This window comes from Budorcas taxicolor, chromosome 24, assembly GCF_023091745.1.
Source record: "Budorcas taxicolor isolate Tak-1 chromosome 24, Takin1.1, whole genome shotgun sequence".
NCBI lineage: Eukaryota > Metazoa > Chordata > Mammalia > Artiodactyla > Bovidae > Budorcas > Budorcas taxicolor.
Window position 1 is genome coordinate 19,328,070 of NC_068933.1, and position 13,065 is coordinate 19,341,134.

Genomic DNA, 13,065 nt, shown 5'->3' on the forward strand with positions numbered 1-13,065 from the left:
TAAAATTGGGACTATATTAGTTTAAAACAAAAGCATAAAATTTACTTTGCATTTAATGGATAAAAAGAAACTGAAGTAAACTGGGAGGAATTATTGAGCTTTCACTATAAATGTTTTCCACCATAGAAATAGTATTTCCTAAAAGATACTTCTAAGGTTAAGAATAGAGATTATTAACAATAAATTAACAAATTAATGTTTAAAAAATTGGAATATAATTGCTTTACAATGTTGTTAGTTTCTGCTGTACAACAGAGGAAAGAATTTTCTATGAACGAGTACATCCAAATGTGAGTCACCAGAGTGACCCAGGCTTCAGGCTCCCATCTTAGCAAACAGCTCCCCATTTTTCAGCAATGGCATAAGCAAACGTCATGTTCCTGAACCTGGTAGGTAGATTCCATTCTGCCAGAGGAAGATTTTGCTGTAACTTTCATACAAGCTATTTTTGAATGCAGTCTTATTTTGTTTTATGGTGTTTTTTAAAATAAATCCCCCTCAGATTTATTACCTGAAGACAAACATCTTTTCTGATGACATGGTATGCTCCCCTTTATTAGATAATTCATTATTTAACAAATATTTATTCAGTGCCAGGCACTTTTGCTTGGCTTTTATTCTTTTATCTCTAACTTCACTGTTTCAGTTTATAATTTTTGTCTTTTCGTTTTTGAGAATGATTGTGGCCAGCCGCAGCTCCAGCATTTCAATTGGAAAGGCTTATGGTGGAAGCTGGGCGGGGCCCAGAGGGGTAGAAAGTAGGCTAGGAGACATTTGTACAGGAAGCTTGCTTGTATGAAGTTCAGAAGCTGGGCTCCTGGGCTTCCGGATAGAAGGGATGGGAAGTAATGCTTTGGTGACCAGCCCAAACTGCTCCTTGGCTCCGCCCTAACTAGATGGGTATGTGCATACTCAATAAATGCAGGAACAGGGTTGGGTACTGATTTTTCCTTTTTGCCTGAAAATCTTTTTTTGATTCTGTGAGTACAAAACTGAACCTAATCCTGATTATTTTTTCTGTTGATTGCCATCCTTTGTGACTGCTGATGCTGTTTTTCAGGCAGTTTCAGAGGAAGGGGCCAGTGTGCTTGTTCACTGTTCTGATGGCTGGGACAGGACCGCTCAGGTGTGCTCGGTGGCCAGCCTCCTTCTGGAACCTCACTACCGGACTCTGAAGGGCTTCATGGTGAGTGCGGCCGCCTGGCCACTGTCCTGTGCATGCTGTGGCTGGAAAGAATGGACTTCTGGCAACTATTAACAACTCTTCTTCCCTCCTCATCAATGTTATTTTTCTGTCAGTAGGTCAGCAAGATTAATTAACGGGGGAAAGGTGAAATAAGCTTGGAATAAGATGAATTTCTGGGATTTGGGAGCCAATTCAAATCGATGCTATTAAAGGTGAATTTGGGGGCAAATATATACATTTAGCAGTTTGCAAAATCATTTCTTACATCATTTGTATTATGTTTCAAGTTTGATATATATTTTCAAGTTTGAGGTAACACAGGACTATAAAACAGAAAACACTTTTCAGAAAAAATATTTGGAGCAAAAAAGCTATAGGAAAAAGTGTTTTCACTTACTGCTTTTGTATTTCAAATAATCCTTCACAATTGTGGATTGAGAATATTGAAAATGTCAGTGTCTTGGGGTTCTTTCCTGAAATTGTGAGTACATTCTCTCCTAGATCTAGCACTTTTTAGGTATGCATCAGAACTTGATGCATTGCTTCAATAGCAAGGTATCTGTGATATTTGTGTAGGTGTCTGGAAGGGTGAAGCTTTGGCTAAGCTGGGACCATTTTCTTAGAATGATTACAGGGACTTCCTAGTGGCTGGGAACTTATCTGGTTTCTGCCTTTTTAAAAAAAATTTTCGACTGACATTTAAAATTTTATTTACTTTTGGCTGCAATGGGTCTTCATTGCTGAGGGGTTGGTCTCCTTTACCCCATCCTTCACCACTGGGTCTTTTTGATTCCTTCCCATTAAGTTTATAGGTTTTCAAGGCAAAACAAACCAATTTTTTTTTTTTTTGAAGAAAAGAGCTCTGGCTGTTTTACAGCATTGGTGATATTGACAGTATTATCCTATATAATTATTTTTTAAATTCCTGGCAATTTGAGTATAAACTTGTGTTACATCTCTGACTCCACAGCAGGGCTGAAACTTTCTGTATGCTCCAAGCCCTCCTCATTCTAGAATTCTTCTAAAGTATATTAAAGATCACTGGAAAACTTTCCTTAGTCTCTTGTAAAGAGGTTGGTATTTCATATACTGTTAGGCAGCATGGGGTATTGACTGCAAGTTGGACTTGATGGGGTGTGATGGTTCCTGGAGCTAAGTTACCAGGTGGCATTGACCACTTTCTAACAGTGTGATCTTGGATGAGTAACCTCCTTGCTTCTCCCTCTGTAAAATGACAGTGACAGAACACCTCCTCCCCCTCACCCCACGAATGAGATGGTACATGAAGCGATATGAACAGTGCTTGTCAAGAGCATTCTGGGTGATGGCAGTACGTCTTCCCACGTCTACTCCCGTTTATTTCTGTGGAAGACCTTCAGCTTTGCCCTCTGATGTGCGCCTGTGTATGGGTAGATAGTGTTCGTTCATTTGCAGGTTACCAAGGGTAGTGAATTACGCTCCAAGAACTTTTGAATCCTTCAGAATTACTGGTCTGGTCTCTTACTTTCCCTCATTTGCTTCTCTCCATGATATTTATATTTTCTTATATAGGTATTAATTGAAAAGGACTGGATTTCCTTTGGTCATAAGTTTACTCACAGGTAAGAAGTGTTTTAAAATCTTATGATTTTAAATTGTGAATTTAAGGTTGAAAAAAAATTGTTTCTGAACTTCTCAATTGAGTGGGGAATAATAGCCTGTTTTCAAAACTGCCTTGGGTATCTTATTCAGAAAGTTAAATTTTTGTTATATATGTTCTATCACAGATAAAGAAGTTCTAACTTGAGAACTCTTGGTATTTACTGAGCAGAACTAACTGATGTTAAATTTTTCCAGATGAGGCAGAGAAGTTGGTTCATTGACCTAGAAAGGACAGGCTCACTCTCCCTTCCACATGTATTTCACTTACTAGATTATTCCATTTTTCGAAGTGCAAATATTCCCTGTAAGCTACACATTGTAAAATGCCTGTAGAATAGTTTCTCTTTGATCTTCTACCCTGGGAGTTAAATTAGGCTCATCCTATGACATTTGTGTCATGAGTGAGGTCTGAGCGAGGTGTCTCTGGGAAGCTAAGGTGGGACAGCAGCCTGGGCTTTTGAGTCCAACAGGTCAAGCCTCAAATCCAGGCTGTGGCATTTACTGTGTGGCTGAGGGCATCAGTGTTCTCTGAGTGTTGGTCTCCCACCTGTGAAAAGGGGAGCCTTTCTGTATTCCCTGGGGTTATGGCAAGGGTTTTAAAACCGTGTATGGGATTAGCCTTAGCCCATCTGAGGGCTTTCAATAAACAGAAGCTACTGGCCTCCTTTGGTTAGTGTGGAGAGTAATGCCTGATGGGTGCTGTGCTGTCTTTAATCCCTGAGTGTTATTAATACAGGTTGTAGCTGGTATGGTCTCGTCTTTGGGGCTAAAATTTATATTTTAGACCGCATGCTGATAATGTAGAGGCTTTGATACACATTTTTGATTGGTTGAATGTTTTCTTAAATTCTAAATTTATGGAGCTCCTCATATTTATTTTTGTAGTTTTTGCATTTAGCATTAGTTTATCATTTATTGTGGTGGTTTCCTGGATTTCTATTTCTATATTTTTCCAGGAAAGCAAAATGATTTGACTTTACAAATGAGAAAATTACCAGGGAGCCTTAAGATCACATTGTTGTTTTCAGTTGGGGGGGGGGGGCGGTTTCCTACTGTCTGCTAGGCACCTAGGACCTCTGAGAGAGAGGATCTGGGGCAGGAAGAATATGGAAGTGGCTGATAAGTGTGTTTTATGAGGAAAGAACCTATTGGGCAACCCCTTTATAAAGTTAACAAAGGTGAGTAGGACTAAACCCTTTGAAGGTTTCCAGTTTCTAATATTTCCACCCTTGGAAAAACTACTAAAGCAATCCTGCCTCATCTTTATTCCTCAAGTTGATTATCCATCGCTTGAAAGATGACATTCTGTATTGTTATTCTGATTTGATGGCACCCAAATCACCCTTCTGGATTCTTTCTAAAATTCATGTAACAGTGTAGAAGGACTGGGCAGCTGTTTAAAAATCAACACAAACATGAGGAAGCAGATTCTGATGTACTCTTGAAAACAACAAAAGGGGAGATATAAAGGTATGAGGGAATCTGAGGTCACATGGAAATAAATTATTGACAAGTTTTAACACTGCTTTAAAAATGGAAATACCCCTTGAAACTTGGGGAATCAGTTTTTTAAAGTTGTTTTTCTTCCTAATAAAACCATGCAGAAGTGAGAAACTCTAAAGTGGCTTAGGCATTTCTTTCCACTCTCCCATGGGTCACTAATTAAAATAAAGTGGAAGACTTATTTCAAGTTTTGGATGTTCTTTTAAAATCAGAATTAAAGACTGCTGCTTTTCCCTGTAAAGACTCCTGGAATTTTATCTCTAGCACTAACATTTTTCTTTTATAACATAAATATGTCCCCTCTCTGTCCAGACTTTTTAAATTGTAATGCCAAGAAAAACTTTATATTAAAAGTTATGTTTTCCCACTTCTTTTGCGTTCCAGTTTATAAGATAAGATCTGTTTAGGAACTAGGGTTGCTTTTATAGCTTTCTGATTAAGGAAGAAGAAAAACAATCTGCTGTAAAATCTCTAATAACTTTGTTTTACAGATACGGCAACCTAGATGGTGATCCCAGAGAAATTTCTCCAGTTATTGACCAGTTCCTTGAGTGCGTCTGGCAGTTAATGGAACAGTTTCCCTGTGCCTTTGAGTTCAATGAGAGGTTTTTGATTCACATTCAACATCACATCTATTCCTGCCAGTTTGGGAACTTCCTATGTAATAGCCAGAAGGAGAGACAAGAACTCAAGTAAGTGTTTTGGTGTTTAATTTTTATCTAAAGATTTTGTGACTGAGAGTTTCAGATGGTCTTTCACAATTTTGAAGACTGTTTTAGTTACACATCTCCACTGACAGAGTAACGATTTTCCTGACATCACTTTAGAAGTTTAAGGCCATCAGCTGACAAAGACAGGCACAAGTCCATTTTGCCTAGTTCCTGCCTAATGTCCACAGGTAGATAGGTAAACTTCACACAGATATGGAAAGGAAGCTTCTTGGAAGTCAGGGACAGTGATTTTTGCATTGAAAAGGAAAAAGTTACACAGCTTTGGTGGATATATTCTCATAATAGTTGCAAATATAGTAGTCCCTCCTTATCCATGGGTTTCACTTACCACAATTTCAGTTATCTGAGGCCAACTGTGGTCCAAGATTAGATGGAAGATTCCAGAAAAAAATGATTCATAAGTTTTAGATTGTGGGCCTTTCTGAGTAGCATGATGAAATCTCTCACTCTCACTCTCCCACTCCATCCTGCCTGGGATCACCTGTTCCTTAGTAGCTGTCTCAGTTATCACAATGCTTGTGTTCCAGTAACCCCTGTTTTACTTTATAATAAAGTTCAAGAGTAGCGATGCTAGCAATTCACATATTTTCTTATTATGCTTAATTTACAAATGAAACTTTATGATAGGCATGTATGTATAGGAAAACACGGTATATACAGGGTTCACTACTATCCATAATTTCAGGCAACTACTTGGAGTCTTGGAACAAATACCCCATGGATAAGGGTGGACTACTAGACTGCTTTAATTGAGGGGAAAAAAATAGATGAAATGTGGACTCTTGAAAAAGTCAAAAGCTTAACAGCAAAGTGACTTAAGAACTGTAAATGAAAGAACATTTTTGAAGTTTTTATAAAACAAATTAAGGTGGTATATAGTATATCAGATTTAATTTTGCAAATGATCAGTTCAAATAAAACTGACTCCAGTTTTATCCTGAGTGGAAAGAACATGACTTTTCTTGGTAGATACAATTCCTGATAAATGGTACATCCTGTAAGCTCATCTGTTTTCTTAGGTATTTTGTGATTTGTTGTGCTAGATTAGCAAAAGGGACAAATGTCATAGGAATACAGTGACGATTAAATGAGAGAAAATATGTGAAGCATTTAAGTAGTACCCAGCAAACAATAATAATCCAGTGACTATTTGGGGGAAATTTTCAACAAAATGCATGTGGTTTATACTCAGAGGGATGGGACATCTTAAGGCAAGATGTCCCCAGAGAGCAGGGGAGCTGTGACTCCTACAAGTGCTCTTTTGCTGCACCATGAAGACACAAAAGACTGTTAGTTTCCCTGCTAGAGAACAGGGGCCCCTGATATAACAAGTTTTTATTCCTTTCCAACTTTAATATGTCTACTATTTCTACGAACCAAGGGAAGTCATTTTAAGGCTTATTTTCTTTATAACAGAATTCAAGAAAGAACATACTCTTTATGGGCTCACCTCTGGAAAAATCGGGTTGACTACTTGAATCCTCTGTTTAGAGCGGATCACAGTCAGACCCGGGGAGTCCTTCATCTCCCCACAGCACCATGCAACTTCATGTACAAGTACGTAAACCTCTGGGACCTCACTGGGTGTGGTTGTGCCTTAGATTCTGGCACTGTTTACCACATGGAGGCTGAAGGGTATGTAACACTGAGCTCCAAGGCATTTTTGCCTGTTTCCTGTCCCTTTCTTTCCCCTCTATATATGGAATTCTCTTTAGAAGTTGATGTTTTGTAGTAATGATATCCTAAGAATGTAAGTTTCACTTGTATTTAAAAGTGAAAGGAGGAGAGGGAAGAAGGACTGAATAAACCAAGTGCCTGAGAAGTTAAATGTGGAGTCACAGGTTTAGTTAGTGGTCATGACACAGCTTACCTTCTTTTGCTGCTGAATCAAATGGAACTACTGCCCTGTGGAAATAAATTCAAGATTGTCTCTACTGGGATGGGAGAGCCTGCTGGTACCCAACAGATGCTACTAGGTCTGTAGGCTCTCTTTTATCCTTGGGTTTTTTCCTCTGGACTTGTATAATACAGAAGGGCGACTCAGAGGTCAGGAAAAAGACAAAATTACACAGAAATCACCAAGAGACCACATTCCTTCTCCCTCCCTACCTCAATACACCCTTTAGTGGCTTTTCATCTCTAGGGCTTTCATTTTCATTGGGTTGGCCAAGAGGTTCGTTCTGTATCAATAAACCCAAACGAACTTTTAGGCCAACCCAATAATGACTTCAATCCAATTATTTCCCCAGAATTGTATAGAATAATATTAATTCTGTCACACTGAAAAAAAAAATGCCTCATGGTTTGTGTGAACTGGCAGTTTTGAGACCTGTTGAGATACATACCCTGCAGTCAACTGTACTGCAACCAATTTATTAGCTCTAGCCACTCAACATGTACCTTACTGAGGCTCAAGCACTGTTCTAGGCACTGTGGATAAATCAATGAATGACACCAAGTCCCTGCCCTAGTTTTCTAAGTAAATCTACAGGTATCCTTATGATAATACTATTCACAGGCGCATACTTCTGAAATAAGGTGGGTTTGGTTCCTGGCCACTGTGATAGTGAACACTGCAATAAACTGAGTCACAATTTTTTAGTTTCCGAGTGCATATAAAAGTTCTATTCACACTACACTGTAGTCAGTTAAGTGTGTAATAGTATTATGTCTAAAAAACAATCTAACAATGTTAGATACCTTAATTTAAAAATACATTATTGTTTAAAAAAATGCTAACCTAATGCTAGCCTTCAGTAAGTAGTACTAGTAGTAACATCAAAGATCACTGATAACCATAAAAAAAAGAAAAATCTTGAAATATTCTGAGATTACCAAAATGTGACACAGAGACACAAAGTGAGCAAATGCTATTAGAAAAACTGTGCTGATAGACTTGCCACAGACCTTCACTCTGTAAAAATGCAATCTCTGCAAAGCACAGTAAACAAGCTACACCTATATTTTTATTTGCATTCCAGTATGCTTTACTGTATAGGATAAAAACGGGAGGACTTGTTGCAAATGTAAGTAATCCTAGTGGCTGTCATTTAAAAAACCTCAAATTTAAAAGATTTCTAAATGGTGATATAAACACTAATTTTCCAAGTTGACTTTCTAACTAAGTCGTCATCTTAAGCCAAAAAAAGAAAAAAAAGAAAATGGTAACATGTACTATTACAATCTCTTTTAGAAAAATGTATTATGTGCCTTTTAATTCAGTACCATCTATTCAAGTAGATTCTTCATGAATTTACTCTCCCCAAAAGAAGTTGACTGATTCAAGAAAATGAAAACATTAACATGAAATTACTACCTCAGTGAGGGGCTCTTTTGACCCGGTACTTCGCATTTGGTTGTTACTAGGACTATGGTTTGAAAGATACCTTGGAAGACTTAAGAATGTGAATGTACAGACTGTGACACGGTTTCATGAAGCTCTGCTGTCCTCCGCAGGTTTTGGAATGGAATGTATAATCGCTTTGAGAAGGGACTGCAGCCTCGACAGTCAGTCACAGATTACCTCGTGGCCGTGAAGGAGGAGACTCAGCAGCTGGAGGAAGAGCTCGAGGCCCTGGAAGAAGTAAGACAGTCGCTCTTGCTCACCTTTTTTGCTGACGATTGCGGCTCTGGGAAAAGCCTCTCGTGGCTCAGGATGTGTGAAATGCAGCAACACAGCCATTTCATATTTTTGTGCTCAGTTGCATCCAACTCTTTGCGACCCCATGGACTAGTCTGCCAGGCTCCTCTGTCCATGGGATTTCCCAGGCAAGAATACTGGAGTGGGTTGCCATTTCCTCCAGGGGATCTTCCCGACCTAGGGGTCGTACCTGCATCTGTTTGTGTCTCCTACATTGGCAGGTGGATTCTTTACACTGTGCTACCTGGAAAGTCCTTTCATATTTTTAGCCAGAAGGTAACCTGAAACACAATCCTGCCAGGTGAACAGTCAGATCATCAAAGCCCAGATAGACACAGTTGACGCATTTCAGACATCTGGTTTGGCTCACTTCCATAGTTTGCTTTGGGGATGATGAAGATCTTAGGAAACAAGATAGTGGTGAATGGTTGCATAACCTTGTGAATATACTTAAAAAAAAAAACAAAAAAAAAAAACCTGAACTGTACACTTTAAGAGAGTGAGCTACTTCTATCTTAATTTTAAAAATTAGATAATAAAAACCTTATTCCTGATTTTTTAAAAAATGTACTTTCAGTTCACAGGATGAAAATCACTATGTAAAACCATACAGGTACAGAAAGAAGGATGACTGCTTTTTGTCAGGTGCTTTACCTAGGCTGTGTTTTCTGCTTTTTTATAGAGTGCCATCCTTACATTAGGAAGAGGGCGAGCCTCACAGAATCTAATTATTTGTCCAGAGTCATAAAGTCTAGCTTTGAAACCAAGTCCATCTGAATCCCATTTTCTTAACATTTCACCCAGCCGGGAGATAACACTAAAAGGCAGGCACATACCAAAAAAGATACCTTCTTTATCACTGTTCCCTGAAACTGTGGTTTCTTTTCTAGAGGCTGGAAAAAATTCAGAAAGTGCAGTTAAATCGCACTAAGGTGAGGAGTAAGCAGAGTGAGCCCAGCAAACACTCAGGATTTTCTACCTCGGACAACAGCGCAGCCAACACCCCTCAGGATTACAGCGGCAATGTGAAGTCCTTCCCGTCCAGGAGCCCTTCCCAGGGTGATGAGGACTCTGCTCTGATCCTCACTCAAGACAATCTGAAAAGTTCAGACCCAGACCTGTCCGCCAACAGTGACCAAGAGTCGGGGGTGGAGGATCTGAGCTGCCGCTCCCCCAGTGGTGGGGAGTGTGTGCCGAGCGAGGACAGTGGCAAGGACCGGGATTCCGACGAAGCCGTGTTTCTCACCGCCTGAGGATCCCCCGCCATGGAGTTCCCAAGTAAAGGACACACAAGGAACACTTTCCAAAAATAAGGGAACAGTGCAATCTCAAATAAAAACAGCCCAAGAAATGGTACAGGTCATCGAAAAATTATAAAATGTAGTGACGAAAAGGAAAAAAGTCCAACTTCGAGTTCCTTTAGGTGTTGATGTACAGGAAACAGCCATTTCTTTTATCAAGCAAATATAAGGAAAATTGTTCCCCATTCTAGAATATGGAGGTTTTATTCACTACAGAGCAATGACCTCTGCCATCACCCGAGGTTATCAATTCACATCTTCCTTGCCTGCAGCTGCTCAAAGTGCCCTGACCACATTCCTTCACACTCGTCTTCAATCTTTCCTTTTAATTCATTTCCAGATGAATATTTTGTTTCCTCAAATATTTGACACTTCCTTCCTTGACTCTGTTATCAAGATTTTTGTTAATAGATATATTTCTGTAACAGATGAGCTTTGTAATTCTGCTTAAGCTTAGTGTTCAGAGTTAATGATCACTTTTAACTTTTCCTTAGAGATAATGTATTTTGAATTGTTATAATAGTTTTGTTGCCTTTCCCTGGAATTTCATATTTCTCCTATTTAAAAAATGCTAAAACTTACCACACACTTTTCTCTAATACCAGTCTAATACCCAATAAAGCAGAAACAACATTTATGCTCTAGTTCTTAAATATGATTTTGGATCACATTAGCTTCTTAAAAAAACAACCTTTTATTACTGGTTCCAGAAACTTCATTACCAAGACAAGGGGGTCAGCCCCAAGCCTGATTCCAGAAGTGTAACTGTATAAAGGTACAGGGTACCACTTCAAAGAAGGAAGCAGCTCACTGAAGAACCAGAGAACACTGTTGTCGTGTCTACTTAACCAGTGGAATACGTTTCGTCATTTGTCACTTCGCAAGTTGTGTCAACATGGTTAAGTCATCAACACTCTACCTGTGGAGCCCATGAGTCTCAACCATTGGCTCTGTTCATCTGCAGGGTTGCGTTGGCGGTGCAGTCTGAGCAGGGAGTCTGACAGGGAGCAGGTCTGCCTCGCTGGGGCTGCCACGGGGGAGCTTTGCTGGCTCTGGAATCTGGTCTGTCCCCAACCAGGCACAAGAGCTAAGCCTCCGCCTTTCCTGCTGCAGATTGTGGCTTCTGACCCCTCCTGACCAGAAAGCCTGTTGAGGAGAACTTGGGAGGTGCCTGAAATGGGCCTTCGCAGTCTTTCCCAGGTGGGAGCCAGAGCCTCACTCACTGGGAAGCATGGCTCCCAGCCCCATCAGACAGGAAGGCCTGGCGAGAACACCCGGAAGCTGCACACCCCAGCAGATCTTGAGCAGAGAAGCGGGTGAGCAGAGCTGACTGTCCTGAGAGCAAAACCAACCGCTCTGACTGGCCAGGAACCGGGGGGCACAGGTCAGTGTGAGACCACAGACATAGCATTAGTGATTTTCAAGCTGCTTCTCCTCCTGTGCTTGGGCAGGAAATTTGATCTGCAGCTGCACTTACTGCTGCAAACAGCCATCAGCCTCTGCCCCAACCAGGGAGCTTTCCCAGAAGAAGTGGGAAGCCGCACAACCCATCCGACGGCCCCGCTGACCGCGGCAGCTGAACAGAGGACAGCCCATGGCCTAACCTGTCTGCAGAGTGAAACTGGTTGCCAACACCTTCCATGGACATTCCTGCCTGACTCAGGTCCCCAGACGATGAGCTGTGCAGGCCTTGCATCCCATCCTGCTGCCCATCTTAATGCTGAGTACAGCGTCCAGTCCCAACTGGACTGGACCCACCAGTCCACACAATCCACCACAGTCTCACCTGAGTGGGTGGGGAGCCAAGCCAGCTGTCCTACCCAGCTGTCTCAGCCAGTGACCCTCCACTCCGCTTCAGGGCTCAAACAGATGCCTCACCCAAAAAGAGACCACCTAAATACATAAAGCAAAATCCAGCAGAGCTAAAAGGAGAAATAACGGGGACTTTACCACTCCACTCTATAGACAATGGATAGATCATCCAAAGAGAATCATAAGGAAACAGGAAGTCTGAACCAAATGTATACTAATATCTCACTCTGGATGATACATTTTTAAACTGGATTAAAGATAATTTTTAAACTGGATTAAAGATAATACAATTAAAAGTGGGCAAAAGACTCAGACATTTTTTCAAAGAAGATATATGAAAGAGTCAACAGGTACATGAAAAGATGCTAAACATCACTATCTTTAGGGAAATGCAAATCAAAACCAAACCTCATGTCTGGCAGGATGGCCAACATTGAAAAGACAAATGATATGAAATGTTGGTGATAATGTGAATTAAAGAGAACGCTTGTGTACTGTTGATGGGATCATAAAGAGGTAAAGTCACTATGGAAAACAGTACAGTGGACCCTCAAAAAACTAAAAATACAACTACTATATGATCCAGCATACAGATCCACTTCTGGGAATACATACAAAGAAAATGAAAACATTAACTTGAAAAGATATCCGTACCCCTTCATGCTCACAGCAGCACTGTTTTAAAATGGCCAAGACATGGAAACAACCAGTTAACTGTCCACCAACAGATGAATGAAGAAAGAAGCACACACACCACAGAATAGTATTCAGACATAAAATGAGAAAATGCTGCCTTTTGCAACAATATGAATGGACCTTGAGGGAATTATGCTAAGTGAAATAAATGAGAGAAAAACAAATACTGTATGACTTCACTTATATGTGTACTCTTAAAAAAAAAAACCCAAACCACCAAAGTTACAGAAAAAGATCAGATTTGTGGTTAACCCAGCATGAGGGTTGGGGCAGTGGGTGGTTGGGGAATTGGAGAAAGGTAGTCAAGAGTAACAACTTTCTATATTAGTGAATACCTTATTAAAGATTCTTAGGATATAGTCATAATGGCTTTTATATTTTTACAACTCCATACCACTCTTGAAGTTGATTATCAACTCTTAGAAACTTCTTTGCCTAGTATCAAGGATGAGAATTTAATTTCTTCCATCTGGCAGTATACATCTACAAAAATAAATAACAAATTAAAAAAAAATGACATAGTAACTATACCAAACAGAACTATGCATTTATTTG

The 13,065-nt window shown here is 40.0% G+C and overlaps 1 protein-coding gene across 2 annotated transcripts in view; it reads left to right on the forward strand.

Moving 5' to 3' along the window:
* MTMR7 (myotubularin related protein 7) overlaps positions 1-10,408 on the forward strand; it is a 49,867-nt gene extending 39,459 nt beyond the window's left edge. For both annotated transcript variants that reach the window (XM_052661328.1, XM_052661327.1), the window contains 6 exons: positions 1,061-1,186; positions 2,738-2,787; positions 4,822-5,022; positions 6,478-6,618; positions 8,518-8,644; positions 9,592-10,408. In XM_052661328.1, the coding sequence (XP_052517288.1) occupies positions 1,061-1,186; positions 2,738-2,787; positions 4,822-5,022; positions 6,478-6,618; positions 8,518-8,644; positions 9,592-9,954 (1,008 nt within the window). In that variant the 3' untranslated portion in view covers positions 9,955-10,408. The remainder of the gene's footprint in view (positions 1-1,060; positions 1,187-2,737; positions 2,788-4,821; positions 5,023-6,477; positions 6,619-8,517; positions 8,645-9,591) is intronic.
* Positions 10,409-13,065: the final 2,657 nt, after the last annotated feature.